Source organism: Stigmatopora argus, chromosome 4, assembly GCF_051989625.1.
Source record: "Stigmatopora argus isolate UIUO_Sarg chromosome 4, RoL_Sarg_1.0, whole genome shotgun sequence".
NCBI classification, from domain to species: domain Eukaryota; kingdom Metazoa; phylum Chordata; class Actinopteri; order Syngnathiformes; family Syngnathidae; genus Stigmatopora; species Stigmatopora argus.
The window spans coordinates 8806703-8822744 of NC_135390.1; the positions used below are offsets into that span (position 1 = coordinate 8806703).

A 16042-nucleotide genomic window follows, 5' to 3' on the forward strand; every position below is an offset into this window, starting at 1 on the left:
ATAGGGGGGAAAGAGAGAAAGGGAGAGAGAGAGACAGAAATAGAGAGCCAGCGAGAGCGAGAGAGCCAGCGAGAGCGAGAGCGAGAGAGACAGAAATAGAGAGCCAGCGAGAGCGAGAGAGCCAGCGAGAGCGAGAGCGAGAGAGCCAGCGAGAGCGAGAGAGCCAGCGAGAGCGAGAGAGCCAGCGAGAGCGAGAGAGTGAGAGAGAGTAAATGAATGGACCAATGAAGGAACAATCATCACATTTTGGGACTGTGGGAATATACCTTTAAGTTCATGTCTCATTCATGCATCAATATAATTTTATTTATTACAAGTATTTTACACATAATTTGGACCATTGCATTGTGGAAATAGTATAACCTAATACGTTACCAAGGTAATCAGTGAGGAATAGCTTTTAATTGTGTAAAAGCAAAATCTGATTCTTTTAAAGTGACACTCCTCCGCATTAATTAATTATTTAATTGGGTCAAAGAAATAAACCTGAAAAGAATTATCTCTCTCTCGTCAGCAGGGCTTAGCGAGAGCAAAACAGCCGGCTTGTGGCAAACACGCAGGCAAACACACAGCGGCTCCTGCAGCAGTGGTGCCATTAAGTGCATACGATTGGCTACAATTTGCTTGAAATTTTGCAGGCGCCATTGTCCAGAGTCAAAGAAAGATAACCTCTAGTGTTGCTCCTGGCCAGCTGTCTTTTAATTCTACAACCTCATGCTCTCTTTCATGTCGTCCTTCACTACATCCGTGTATCGTCTCCTTGGTCACACTGTAGCCCTGTTTCCTGGCAGTTCCCCACTCAAGGTCTTTCTCCCGATATGGTCCAAATCATCGATGTCTGGAACGAAATGTCTTAACCTTTATTGTCCCTCTTGTGGTCTCATTTCCAATCCTATTCAACCTCGATAGAAGAACTTCATCCTCTTCTATCGGCTACTTCTAGCTCCACCTCCTATCTTTTCCTCAAAGCTACTGTCTCGCTGACCTCACTATTGTCCTGTAGACATTCTCTTTTACTGTCTACACCACGTGTCAAAAGGGCGGCCCGGGGGCCAAATCTGGCCCGCCGCATCATTTTGTGTGGCCCGGGAAAGTAAATCATGAGTGCCGACTTTCTGTTTTAGGATCAAATTAAAATGAAGAGTATAGATGTACATATTACATTTCCTGATTTTCCTCCTTTTAAATCAATAATTGTAATTTTTTAATCATTTTTTTCTGTGTTTTTAGTTCAAAAATCATTTTGTAAAATCTAAAAATATATTTTAAAAAAGCTAAAATGAACATTGTTTTAGATCTATAAAAAACTGAATATTCAGGGATTTTTATCCAGTTCTTTTAATCCATTTATTTAAAAAAAATCAAAATATTATATCTAACACTCACATAACACACCTGATACTTTCCTCCAGCTCTTCCAGCCTGCCTGCACTTCTTCACTTCCTTCCCATATTCTCCATTACCCTGCACTGTTGACCCAAGATACTTTAAGTCCTTTAAAATTAATCTGCATTTTCATGAGTGTGGATGAAGCTCTTTGTGTGGCAGTTTTTACCATGTGCACGGAAGTCTATTTGCGATTTTTTTTTTTTAAAGGGGAAAAAACTGCAGCAGGATAACAAGTGGAACAGTTTTGTGTGCTTGCAATGTGTGGTAAACTCACTCAAAGAAATGCCTGCATGTGAGATTTATTACTTTTTCATTCATGCTATTAGCTGTTAGTCATAGAAAATAGATGTTTTGGGAGAGTAACCACAGACACAGTCAAACATACGTAGTGAGCAGGTCCATGACACATCACAGAGTTGAGTAATTGAACTAATTTCCAAAGACGGTGCTTGCTGTCAACAACTGCAAACTCCACTTGACTTTGAGTTGCAAGTGCACTAAAAAAAAGCATTCACCAAAACATGTGCTTTCCTGTTCTAAAATTGTATAAAACGTTATTAGTGAGGTAAACCGGTTTGGATGTGCCAACTGTTTCAGTGTGTCATTAAAACATTATCACATTTGCCTGAATGAAAATGCAGGTATTCATTAATAATGATGATGAGGCGGCACGTGAGTGGTTAGCACGTTGGGCTCACAGTTCGGGGCTCCTTGGTTCGATCCCAGGTCGGTCCTCCTGTGTGGAGTTTGCATGATGACTCTGCATATTCTCTACCTCAGTCACAGTCTGCAGAAGTTCCCCATCTTGTGGAAGACTTCCTGTGTGTGGTTCCAGTTTTTGTCCAACTTTACGTCTTTTGAGTCTGTATCCGTTTTTGCTACCGCAACCAAAATGGCGCCGTTCAAGTGGCAGCCGGTGGTGGTAGCTCCGTCCACTCTTGCTTGTTTTGTGTTTTTGCTGCTTTTCTGTCTTAATGATTTGATTTGGTGATTCTTAATGATCCCATTTACTTTGATTTGCTTTGTACTTTGTGCTTTTGCTTTGTTGTGCTGCGGCCTTTGCGACTGTACTGTCTAACTTATAACTATGCCCTTTCTTGCTACTGTCACAATGAAATTTCCCGAATACGGGATGAATAAAGTTATCCAATCCTATCCAATGGATGAACACTCCAAATTGACCCCCCCCCCCCCCCCAGGACCCTTATGAGGATAAGCGGTTCAGAAAATGAAAAAATAAATATTGATGATATAGTCAGAATTATTTTAGAAAAAACAATAATTGAAAAAAAGCTTAAAAACATTTTCATAATGCTATAATTTATTTTGAATGCCACAAAGACCTGTTATGTTGTGTCATTACAGGAGTCTGTGCAAATTTTACCATTCTGAGCTTTGTGCATTGCTTTTATACTTTTTCTTGAATTGCTTGGAGATTCAAACCATCTTTGTGGGTTTGAAGATGCAAATCGTTTTAGCTGTCAATTTATATTTTCCACAGCGGCTTTACAGATAATTCCACTTGACAACTGCAGTGAAGCCCAAAAAACAAAAACACAGTAAAAAGAAAAACAGCGCAGTTGTTCCTATTTACGCATGACTTCTTCTAAGGTAAGTATGAGGACTGCTAAAACATAACTTAACTCAAATGCCCAACATCTTGCGTCAGTGATCCATTCCAAGAAAAACAATCATTCTACTCATCCGTCTGTTTTAATGTCATGCTTATCCCGTTCTGCGTCAGAAAATTGACTGGATCATCCTTTCTTTTACGTGGGGATAAAAAGGGTGGACTACACCCTAGGATGGAAACCATTTAAATAGCAAATGTAGATAGGACAATTGAGTAGAAATCTTATCCCACACCAGTTGCAAAATGTCTACTTTTCTAACCATTCCACTATTAATGGCCCATATTCTATTCACTGGTGGGAAATGTTCTTCACCCTTGGAATGGACAATTCAATCCAAGTATATTATGGGTTGGAAACCAGTCTTCCACTACATTCCTTGTTTAATATTTGAAATAAACGACTAGAAAAACATCCAATCAGTGCAGCAATTTAAATGATACCCTCGTTAAATCAAGGTTCAAAGCAAAATCAAATATCAGCTCAGGTCATGTTACATGTTGGAACATAGTTGGTCATAAAACATGAACTCTTGTTTTTTTTTGTTTTTTTATAACCAATGTGCTGGAGTTTTGTTGTTTTTGTAGGTGCTCAATGGGTGCTCATTGACAGGTTAATTTATATAAAGCATATACTCTACAAAAATGTAGGTATATTAGGACTACATAGTGACATTACAAGAGAGCTATGTAGATGTAATGGTAGACAATACTAAATTTCCCATATTAGGGCAATAAAGGGTTAACCCATCATGGGGCTGCCAAGGCTGCACTGAAAAGACTTGGAATGGACGTGGAAGCAGGTCACTGAACACATGACACACACTATCACTGAAGTGAAACCAGCATTGGGAAAACCGAATTCATAATTTTACTAATAAACCGGAGATACCAAAGATTTTTGGATGTTCAGTTCAAATCCTATTTTGCCACTTAATCGATAAAACAGAAGCAAATATGTTCTACGCATCATCTTTGGGTCCATATTCATTCATACTCCTGATCAGAAGGCAGGCATGCGCTAAGAAAAATGGACCCTTTCCTTCCTTCAATCTCCAATTACTATCCTGGAATGGTGTGATTCAATGGCCATTCCCCAACTCAGAGGTTGTGGGTTCAATTCCCTGCCCTTGTGACATTATCAAAGTATTCTTGAGCAAATACTCAACCCTACAATGCAAAATGGTCCATTATTAGGGTAAATGAGTGCCTTGATGGTGGTTAAGTGCTATACAAGTGATTAAAATGTGTCTCATTAATGTCATTTTATTACGTTGTTTGGACTCGAAAAAAGAACATTCAACGAAAGGATACAATAATGTAATTTTCTGGCAATGCTTGTCAAATAAATATTATCATCATTTTTATAGTGATATATTCTCAATGCTTGTTTTAGCAGAACTTCAATTATTCAAGATGTTTATACAGTACAGTACATTTTCCTATTAGCCTACAAAGTCTGGAAATCAAGATGTGTGAAAGTTTGTCAGAAAACGTGGGCCTCTGATCTATTGTTAATAAAGAAAAGAACAGCCATTGTCTTGACCTTGTCATTTTCTTCCCTCCACCACCCCAGGGTCCAAATCGAAAGGTTCTTTTTTAAGGATAGTTTATCGTCAGATGGAAATTACAATGGCCAAATGGTATAGAAAACAATAGCAAAAACTGAATAATAAAGGCTTCAGAAATCGGCACGTTGGGTGAGTGATGCGTGAAAACAGTGCTAGGATAAAGAAGGTCTAGGGAAGCTTAAGACAACGACGACGCAGTCATGAAAAAGTGTGATGAGTATTCTACATAAATCGTGCTTGCTATTAGAAGCCTTGCCAGTCAAAGCAGTGACTCATATGCGGCCTTGTGAGAAGAAAAAACAACAAAGGGAACCCTGGACTTCCACGGCAGCTGATGTGGTCACCTTGTTTTCTCTTGTGAGGTTTCTGAATATGATTTAGGGGAAACTCAACGGTGCTTATGAAGACCGACATGTCTGGAATGAAACAGCGCAGGAAAAAGCCTCACTTATACAGTGCAACCTTGACTTACGAATTGTTCTATGACCTAGCTTGGAAATCTATTTTTATGTATATATATTTTTTTACAGTATGTCAAATAATTTTTATTGATTCTTCCTCCAGATTGCTTATTTTCTTAAGAGGCACGCTGAAATGGTTTTGTGCCAATCACAGGTAACACAGATTAATAATTTATGACTCTTTGATAAGACCTATGCATGCTTGCTTTTAGGATGTGGAAGGAAACCCGGAGAAAACACGCATAGGCACACATGAAAAATTCAGGTTGCCAAGAAAGCCTCAATGGGAAACTTTGGTCTCTAGATACGAAAAAAAAATCCATATTAGGAAACGCAAAAATTTTCAAACAACCTCTTGAGGCATCCTGTATTTCATTTTAAAATTGCCATGATAGAGTTGCTCTCTCATTGCCTATTAACGAGGTAGCGTCCTTCGGTGGAGTATTAACGTGTCCATCCAACCAAAAGCCTGCTTTCTGGGTACTTTTTCATATTTTTCTGGGACACGGGCAGAGCTGCTCTGGACAGCGGTAAATATCTGACTTGTATGCTTTCGACCCATCTTCATCATGGAGTTCTAAGAGGTTGTTTCTTGACTTTTTCTTAGTGTGCTTACGAAGAAGCATGCTGTTATGAATGTGTTCACGAGTCTTGCCATCAACCAGTTTGCCAAATGCAATCATTGTTAGATCGATATTTCCCCAAAGGTAACATCATTTTAAGTTGTTATGAGTTCACGTTCATGTGTACGTATGTTTACTTAGCTGAACAACCCTCGCCCCGCCACCCCAATGGAAAATGTCTTCTCATGTCTAATTAATTTTAATCGGTTAAAAAACATTTCCTTATCTTTTTATTTCTCTTTTTTGTGTTTCTCACATATTTCATACAAAATCGATTCTACACTCATCATTTTAAAATGGTTTCGCATAGTATTGAGGATCTTCTAATGAATAATAAATGAAATCTTTTATATGAAAAATACATCTATACTTGAGAAAAATCCAAGTTATCTTTAAAAAAATTATAATTTTGTAAGTAGGGGTACCACTGTAGTGGGCTAAAATAGAAAATAGCTTTGGATTGAGTTTGACTTGAGCAGTTAACTCTTATTTTCTTCTCCATTTAAATAATAAATTGTTAGGGAATCATACAATGTGATTTTTCACATTCTGTCCTTCACATTCGAACTTTACGCATGATAAAAACTAAACAAAATGGAATATTAGCCGGAATTAGGCAAACGGGGTACCATGGTTATTGGTAGCTAGCATGTTGATCTACCTGAGAATCAAGAGTTTGCATGGTCTCCCCGATCATATTTCCAAGTACATTAAAAGGATATACTTCATATACTTAGTCAAGGCGTCAAGGAATGTCAACAGACAAATGGGAGCAGCCTCCTTTCATGTTTGTGTGTTTATTTCATGTGAGGTTGAATGCATGTATTTGTGCGTGATGTTTACCAATCAAAACAAGTTCTTACTCACTGGGCCAAATGCTCCATGGCAAAAAGCCAATGTAAAGATGCTCTCACTGTACGGCTACTGTGTGAACACTTTATTCCACAGGGTTTCACCCATGACTACCTCTCAAACACTATCGTGTAATATTTCAGGGTAAAACTCAAATGCTTCCCTTAAAACAGCGGTCCCCAACCACCTGGTGGTCCGTCAGAGTCCTAAATATTAACGTTTTCAATCTCTCCCTCCTACTTGAAATGAGAAAAGTTGTTATAATAATAATATTTGTTAAACAACCATTTTTCAAAGGAGAATTGAATTAATAGCGCAACAATTGTCTTTTGGTTTTGCTTGTAATAAATAATTGCTATTATGCTTGGACTTGTTTTTTCTTTTTTTTGCCGTCGTGGACGTCGTTTGGGCACCGGCCCCACCCCCAGACAATTTTGCTTCAAGTTGTCGCCCTCCCAATAAGCCAGTTCACAGTGAGAAAAAGGTTGCGAACCGCTGCCTTAAAATAAAGAGGAAATGGAGGTTGGCTGCACGCCTTTATACTGACACGTAAATATGGGATAACTCTTTTCAATGTGAAGCAGTAACTGCTCCCCACAGGCAATGCAAAAAATCCCCCAATGCTGTGAAAACACAAAACATTCTTTTTAAAGAAATTTACACAAACTGTGGATAAGACCCCATGTGGTCAAACCATATCAGGAAATCACCGTCATATTTTACGTATTATCACTCCCAAAAGTCGACATGAATAACATTTTTCTCCCCTTTTTTCCATTTGCAAATGGCAAATCACTGAAATGACTGTGGTAAAATAAAGTTTCCTGAAATGCTGGTCAAAAAACAGAAATTTGAAGTGACAGTTAGGTAGTACAGTGGTACCTCGCGGTACGACATGCTCGTGGTACGACGGAAATTTCGATCGAATAATTCGCTCGCAATACGATTAAAATTTCGAGATGCGACCAAGCCAGGTGGCCATGACATGAGAGGCTGTTTATCGCATCTCTTTCATGTATAACTACTATATCTACGAGGACTTATCGATTTATTCAGACGAGTTTCGACCAGGAAACGCACAACGTGCATGTGCAAGCAAAAAGAGGGCTTTCTGGGTAATGAAGTATATTCGTGCACACAACACCGATCGCCAATGGCACCCTTTCTCAGAATAAAACTTCATTACCCACAATCAATACGTGGCTAAGCTCAGCTATTGCATTTCCTGTTATCCTTTCCAAGGAAAGAAGCTCCCGCGATCGTTCTTTCAAGACTATTTCTCGTTGGCAAGTGGTCGTGCGGTATCCCATTGTGAGGACATTTGTGTGCATCATTTTCGGAATATTGTGAAGGAAATACAACAGCAAACAGTCCATCGATAGCGAACGTGGGGGGGCGTGGCAAACCGCTAACCTGGAAAACGAAGGTAACAAAAGATTAAGAAAAAACTAGAATTCAGTTTTGTGTAAAGTTACATTAAGTGTATGTTTGAGTCTGTCTGTATATATTTATTCAAGTTCATTTAAATGCATCTAATTTTACATCAATTACACATTTTATTACTATTAAACCACTCGTTATTTATTACTTTGTCAATATATGGCGAATTAGAAGTAATAAAACATTTTTCCCAATCCAATATCCTGTTTTTGGTGTTTTTTCAGAGGGTTGGAATGAATTAAGTTGTTTTCAATTCATTTCAATGGGAAACGTTCACTCGAGTTACGAAAAGCTCGACATACGATCTCAGTCTCGGAACGGATTACGATTGTAAGTCGAGGTACCACTGTATATTGAATTAGGTAGTCAATTGCACATTCGTGACAGTCTGAAATGCATTCAACTGCGGCATTAAAGCCGATGCATAGATTTCGACATCAGAATCCAATCTGAGTTAAAAAATCGAACACTCAAAGGTAAGCACTTGACTCATAGATTTCGTTTCTTTGTTGTCTTTTCATCCCTATTATTATCCCTGCATGTTTTTTTTTTCCACTGGGCTAATTTCCTGCAGTCTTTGGGTACTTTGGAAAAGATGACAAAAAGGCCAGCATTCTACGAAGCAGCAGCAGGCTTCCTGTTCTCTCACCAGGATGCCACTGGAATGCAAGCCATTGGGCTTTCCCGCACTTGGCACTTAGCTGTGTTCAGAGGAATGGCCTGCCTGTCAGCCTGTCTACATGCAAGTGTGTATTGGGGAGTGTATGTGGGTGTGTGCATAGTCGGCGCAGGCTGTCTTTGGGTGAAAAAGTTTTGATAAACTCCAGAACACTGGGTGGACATAGTTCCATGTATTGAATTGAAATGGACACGTTAAACGGGGGAAAGGAAATAGAAAATAGTGAAAACAGATTTATTTAAATTAAAAACAGTAATCATTATGATATATAGTTCAGTTCGATCAAATTCATAAAATGATTGGAAAAAACATTCATACTAGTGCTGCATTTTTGGAGTCTTCAAATTAATACATAACAGAGCGAGGCTAAGTAGTTGGATTTATCTCACAATTGTGAAAGGGATTGTAAAATTATGCTATCATTTTAAAAAATGTTTTTCTGATTGCGACTTAGTATCATTCAACAAAGGATTAGAACGTGGTTAAATGGTCGACAGAGATGAAATACTTTTCTACCACAGTTTCTTCTTCCGTACATTTTCTGCCAAGTTATGCTTGGGGCTTGCAGTTGTCAATGGAGTTATGGATATGTCTGTAGTGTGTGTTGGCCACAAGTTAGTTTGCCTGTTTTTAAGTAAAATAAAAAATGTAAGAAGAACAGAACGGTATTTCAAAAAGAAAATTGGTTAAATAAAAATTCAGTTTACAATTTCAATTATAGGCATTTGAATGAATGAATGACAGTTATCAGCACTTTAGTATAAACTAACCTTACCATTTTACATAGGGCTATTTATTTTGTTCTATATAGCCTTGAGGGTTCTCATCTCATCTCTATTTCTGAACCGCTTTATCCTTTATCCAGCTGGTTCCAGGCCAGAGGCAGGGGACACCCAGAATCGGTGGCAAGCCGATCGCAGGGCACAAAGAGACAAAGGACAACCATGCCCATTCACACCCATCCCTAGGGGCAATTTAGAGCATCCAATAAGCCTACCATGCATGTTTTTGGAATGTGGGAGGAAACCGGAGTACCCGGAGGAAACCCATGCAGGCCCGGGGAGAACATGCAAACTCCACACAGGTTTGGATGTGACCTGGATTTGAACCCAGGAACCCAGAGCTGTGAGGCCGACATACTAACCACTTGCCCCACCGGGCTGCCCACCTTGAGGGTTGACAATGCTAATTATCACAGTTCTGAGATTGAGGGTTCAATCCGAGGTGGGTTCCGAACGTCCCATGAGGGGTTAGCATCTTCTCTCTGGGCTTGCATGGGTTTTCTTTGGGTACTCCTGCCACATCCGAGAAACATGCAGGGTAGGTTGGATGAAAACTTTGTATTGTATCGGTATGAGTGTGATAGTGAATGGTTGCCCTGCGATTGGTTGGCCACCATTTCAGGGTGCCATCTGCCTGGTGCACGTATTTGGCTGTGATAAGCTAGAGTGATCCTTGTGAGGATAAGCGGTATGGAAAATGTATGAATGAATGCCTTATAGTTAACCTCTCTCCCTCATTTGTAACCAATTATGTGTGTTTGTCTTTCTAATGTGACGCACTGTAGGCCTATGTTTATATTATGCAAAACGATGACCTGTTACTTGAAAGAATAATAGTCGACAGAAATACACAGCCAGGCAGACACATGTGCTTTCATTTGTTTTTGCCTTTCTCATGCCAGAAAAAGTGTGATCTTAATCCGGTGGTGGTGCATTGCCAGTAAAAGGGCATTGAAAGCTAAATTTGGCTGACTGGAATTGGCGTGAAGGATACTGTTGAATCCTTCTCAACGAAGAAATTGATAGGTGCACAATGAGAAGTAACGGTCCGTGGACATGGGGAGACGAACAGCGAAAGTGATGAATGGATCTTAAATCTGGCGAGTAAGGGAAATGAGATCAGTTAGAATACGTGCTCTTTAGCCCCATCAAAACACTGCGCTGTATTTGTTTAACACGGGCTTGTCATGAAGAATATTAAGTTAATTTTCACCTCATCTGTCCACTGGATCGGTGCCTTTTTAGCTACTTTCACTTTGTTCCCAACAGTGGTCTGCTGAAAGGTTTTTTAATGTGGTCAAAGCTACAGCTGGCTCCATCAAAGTGTCATCACAACCAGACCAGGAGAGAGAGGACATTAAAATTGTTTAACTGGAAAGTAGAGTGATTAGATGGAGTATTGGCTGTATTCATGTGTTACTGTTCTAGGAAGATATGCTGTGCCTACACCAGGAGAATTTAGCCATATTAAGACCTGGATAAAATATAGGCAAGTTTATTCAACCAAAATCCTGACAAATGATTATTTTTAAAAACCAGCAAGACTATTTTAGTGTCAAATCAGCCTACCATGCATGTTTTTGGAATGTGGGAGGAAACCAAAGTACCTGGAGGAAACCCACACAGGCCCAGGGAGAACAGGCAAACTCCACACAGGTGGACATGATCTGGATTTGAACCCAGGAGCCCAGAGCTGTAAGGCTGACGCACTAACCACTCACTCCACCGGGCCGCCACGTATAAGATGCAACAACCCAAAAAATGACAGAAAACACAAATACACTGAGACCAACATAAATAAAGATAAAATGCACTGCTCAATTAAATGAAATAAATAGCTAAAGAGAGCACTGGTCTTTTAAGAAAAAACATATCTGGCGTTTAGTATCTAATCTTTGTGTTTGAAACAAGGTATTAAAGACCCCAGATGCATGAATGGGCACGGGGAGTCTGTCTTCTGGGTTTGTCAGACCAAATGCATAACTTGAGCAAAACAATTTGGTTAATTGATTTAATAACACACTTAACTGGAGGTCTAGACTTGCACTGAACAAGAAGACAGAGTTTATATATCAGTTTAAATTTAGGAATATATTGGCATTGTTTTTTTAGGTATTTGAGTGTTACAGTGTTTCGCTTTATACGTCACAAAAACCTTGGTGAATAGATTTGGAAAGTTAATAATCCATGGAACATTTGAGGTTACTTCATGCATGACAATTGTAGAAAATCTGGGTGATCGTATTGTTTTACAAACGGTCTAGTCGTCTCACCAAACCACACTCCGATATAAAATGGTGATTGGGAAAATACAAGTACATGATTCATTTGAGTTACACGATAAAATTCTGTTTGCGTTCGTCATCGTGTTACGGTAAAAACTTTGCTTTATTAAATATTTTTTGCATTCTATTTTGTAGCACAACACCAAATGAAAATGTTTCCCCAAAGTCAAACATCACTTCAGGGACTTTGGGCTAAAAGTAAATCCTTTCAGGCCATAATCACCAACTGGTGATGGATTCTACAAACATTTTCATAAAAAGCCTCCGGTAAAAAACAATTCCATTCTACACTCATGGTTTTCACATCCAAACACTGACAAACTGCGGTCAAATGCTGGGAAAGCAGTGTGAGGCATTCAGGACAACAAGACACCTTTTGCACCCGTGTGTGGGCTAGCCAATACTAATGCTGGTTTAGTTTAGCAAGGTGTGGTGTAAGCATTCATTCATGCAGTTTCTGTATCGCGTATCCTCACAAGGGTTGCAGGGGTGATGCAGCCTTTTCCAGCCAAATGGGCAGTAGGCGGGGGACACTGTGAATTTGTTGCCAGCCAATCACAGGACACACAAAACCATTCAAGTCAAGCCAAGTCAAGTCAAAAGCCTTTATTGTCATTATACCACAGCTGCGTATAACGAAATTAGTGGTGCTACTCCACAAAATGTGTGTTTCCCAATGAAAAAACATGAATAAGTAATTTAAAAAGTCACGTTCGGGCAGGGAAATTCCAAAATATTGCACATTGTTATTGCACATTTGCCTACCAATCAAATGTGTGAGCATTTACTTTTCCTTCAAAGACAGAATGCAGAGCAGAGAATGTGAGAGTCTGAAGTTTGGAGAATTTGGACAATAAATCTTGTAAGGTTCTGCAACCCACGGGAAACTAGTGAATGGATGCCAGCATTGTGGTTTTAATCCACAATTCATCCATTCAAAAAAGAGAAAAGTTGAACTCAAAGTTCATTGTTTGATCAGTGAAATACTAACGCAAGCATCTTCAAGGATTGAGAGTTGGACAATTTGACACCTACTGCATCATTGACAAACTTCTATATGGTGATGATGATGATTGGTTTTCTGACTGACAGACTGAGATTAGTCATCATCAAGGAGGAATATGAGAACCAATTTTTTTTGGTTGCTTTGAGTTGAAAAAAAAAAGATTAAATAAAACAATAAAGAACCGAAACTCAAACAAAAGAATTGCATGGATGACAATTTCACCAACTGGACTAATGGGGAAAAAAGTAGTATTCAATACATTTCTCATCTCATCTCATTTTCTGAACCGCTTTATCCTCATTAGGGTCATGGGGGTGCTGGAGCACATCTGAGCTGTCTCCGGGCCAGACAGACAACCATGCACACTCACATTCATACCTAGGGGCAACTTAAAGTGTCCAATCAGCCTACCATGCATGTTTTTGGAAGGTGGGAGAAAACCAGAGTACCCAGAGGAAACCCACACAGGCCCGGGGAGAACACGCAAACTCTACACAGATGGACATGACCTGGACTTGAACCCAGAAACTCAGAGCCGTGAGGCCGACGCCCTAACCACTCGAGCCACCCGGCCTATTCAATACATCTTAACCATATAAATGAGTGCACAGCATGGTGGTATGATAACTCGTGGGGAAACAGACTTTTGTGAAAAGACTTAACCACAGAGAATCTAATGATTCACACAAGGAATATGCTGTCTGTCATCCCAGTCTTGCTCCTGGTTTGGTTTAGAAAAGAGAAAGGTCAGTGGTGAGGTTCGTCACCGCTTTCACACATTCTGAAAACCACACCCGGTCAGCTGTACAACCACATTAGGTTCAACGAGAAGGCACCATCTCACAATTAATTATCTTCATTAAGTATTTCATTTCGGTCCTCAAATACTGTATCCGTACAAAAGTTTCCAGAAACGACATCAGTAATCTCTTCAATACTACAAATTGGGCCTGGAGTTTAACTTTTTAATTGCCATTGACAGCGATAATTCTTTCCCTTAGAGCAAGGGTGTCAAACTCGGGTTGGTTCGCGAGCCCTTTGCTCCATAACAATACATTTAATTGAAAATTAGTTTTCATTTCAGGTTGATATAATGCCGAAAATATTATTGCTCGATGGTTTAGATCAGGGGTGTCAGACTCTGGTTGGTTCGCGGGCCGCTTTAACGTCAACTCGATTTCACGTGGGCCGGACTATTTTAGACATAATATTTAGATTTTTTTTTCATAAATGGATTAAAAGAACTGGATTAAAAGCCCTGAATATTCAGTTTTTTATAGATCTAAAACAATGTTTTTTTTTAGCTTTTTTATATATTTTTAGATTTTACAAAAAGATTTTTGAACTAAAAACACAGAAAAAAAGGATTAAAAAATGACAATTATTGATTTAAAAGGGGGAAAATCTGGAAATTTAATATACATCTATACTCTTCATTTTAATTTGATCCTAAAACAGAAAGTCGGCACTCATGATTTACTTTCCCGGGCCACACAAAACGATGCGGCGGGCCACATTTGGCCCCCGGGCCGCCACTTTTACACGTGCCTTAGAGGGTTGGCAGTAAGTAAAATTGCAGCCATTGCCATACCTGTCAACCTCTGCCGATAACTGCCCTTAAAAATAATTATGATTCCCCTTACAAAGGGGAATCATAATCATTTATAAGGGCAGTTATCGGCAGAGGTTGACAGGTATGCATTGCTATAATAGATCATTAAATAGAGGTAAATAAATTAACATGAAATAAATATATGCATCTGTAGATAGCTTCTTCGCAAATTCTCAAAAACATTCAACTTGAGCTGAGTTGGATATTTCAAAATTACCTATGTGTGATTAGTTGTTTTTTCCATCCTGCACATATTTGCTCAACGATTGACTTGCAATTACTCTGTCAGTCGGCGTACTTGTCTCTGCTAGAATAGGCTCCCATTCAGTCTCCACTCTAATGTGGACAAGGAGTCTTTTTTATTTGATTGACTGATTGATTTTACTGTATGTTCCCACATTTACATTTCATCAACTGCACTATTTTTTGTTCATATTCATATGTTCCCAATATTTATTGCAACGATTCTGGTTGGACGATTTTTGGTTTTTGTCTTTCCTTTTTCCCCCAGACAGTTTGTTTGGCTTTAAGTAGGATGCTCTTTGGACCGTACTTTTGTTCTGTTAAAGACATATTGTGAGCTTATTGGCATTAATGTGATCCCAAAAAATGTCCTCCTTTAGACATTTCCACGAATACAAAAATAAATTTTGCAGAGTTTTGAATCGGTTTGCAGTTGCGCATAAAAACACTATGCTATAAATGTATGCTAATTCCCAAATTAATCTTTGAAATGTATGTACAATGAAAAGCCACACAATGGGTATAAACCTCTTAAATGAATTTGAACCTCATGCCCATCTGGAAAGGCTAATGAATCAATCCACTTTTACAATAACATTTTTGAGATGCATTCACCACAGAAAGTACTTTTTTGGAAAACAGATTTGTTTTCTCTTTCAAATAATGCAATTCATGGTGAAGCTTTAAATCTCATTGTACATTGTATAATGACAATAAAGGCATTCCATTCAATTCATTCAAATTCAATATAGTGTTTACTTACTGTGGAGCTGTCTTTGCTCTCAGTAGAAAGTAAGCAGCGTGCTTGATCAGAACACTTTAACCACTTCAGTAAATAAACTAATCTCTGCTTACCTTATATTCTTTAATTTCCATTTGGCAGTAATTTCCTTTGCTAAATAATGGTTGTGTATCTGGCCAAACATGTATTTCAGCCGGTGGGTATTTGTATATTGTCTAGCTTGCTTTCCTGTGTGTATGTTTGCAATCAGCTAAGTCAGGGGTGTCCAAACTATTTCACTAATGGCTGCAGTGGGTGTAGACAGTTAACCAATGGAGTTTCTGCTGAAACCAGCAGTACCTGACGGCAATCAACTGATTACACTTTTAAGACACCAGATTGGTTCAAATGTATTCTCTTCTTCGGTTGGCATGAAATTGTGCACTCACTGCGGCCTTTGAGTACCGGTTTGGACACACATGACATCAGTAGGAATGGCGCAATTTGAAAAGATGCCACAGCTGACGGCAATTACCATCAGCCAGCTTTAAAAGTCCAGTGGATTCACAACCATGTTGCCTTATCAACTTGTTTTGTTTCCTTGTCAGTTGTTTGTTATTGTTATTGTTTTTGTTATTGTTTTTGTTATTGTTTTTGTTATTGTTTTTGTTATTGTTTTTGTTATTGTTTTTGTTGTTGTTTTTGTTGTTGTTGTTATTGTTATTGTTTTTGTTATTGTTTTTGTTAT

At 38.9% G+C, this 16042-nt stretch overlaps 1 protein-coding gene across 1 annotated transcript in view; it reads right to left on the bottom strand.

Annotated features, from left to right (window-relative positions):
* The window catches only part of LOC144073674 (tumor necrosis factor receptor superfamily member 11B-like), a 40279-nt gene extending 24734 nt beyond the window's left edge, over nt 1-15545 (bottom strand). Inside the window, exon 1 of the mRNA XM_077599694.1 lies at nt 15429-15545. Within this exon, the coding sequence (XP_077455820.1) occupies nt 15429-15449 (21 nt within the window). The 5' untranslated portion in view covers nt 15450-15545. The remainder of the gene's footprint in view (nt 1-15428) is intronic.
* Between the last annotated feature and the right edge of the window lie 497 nt (nt 15546-16042).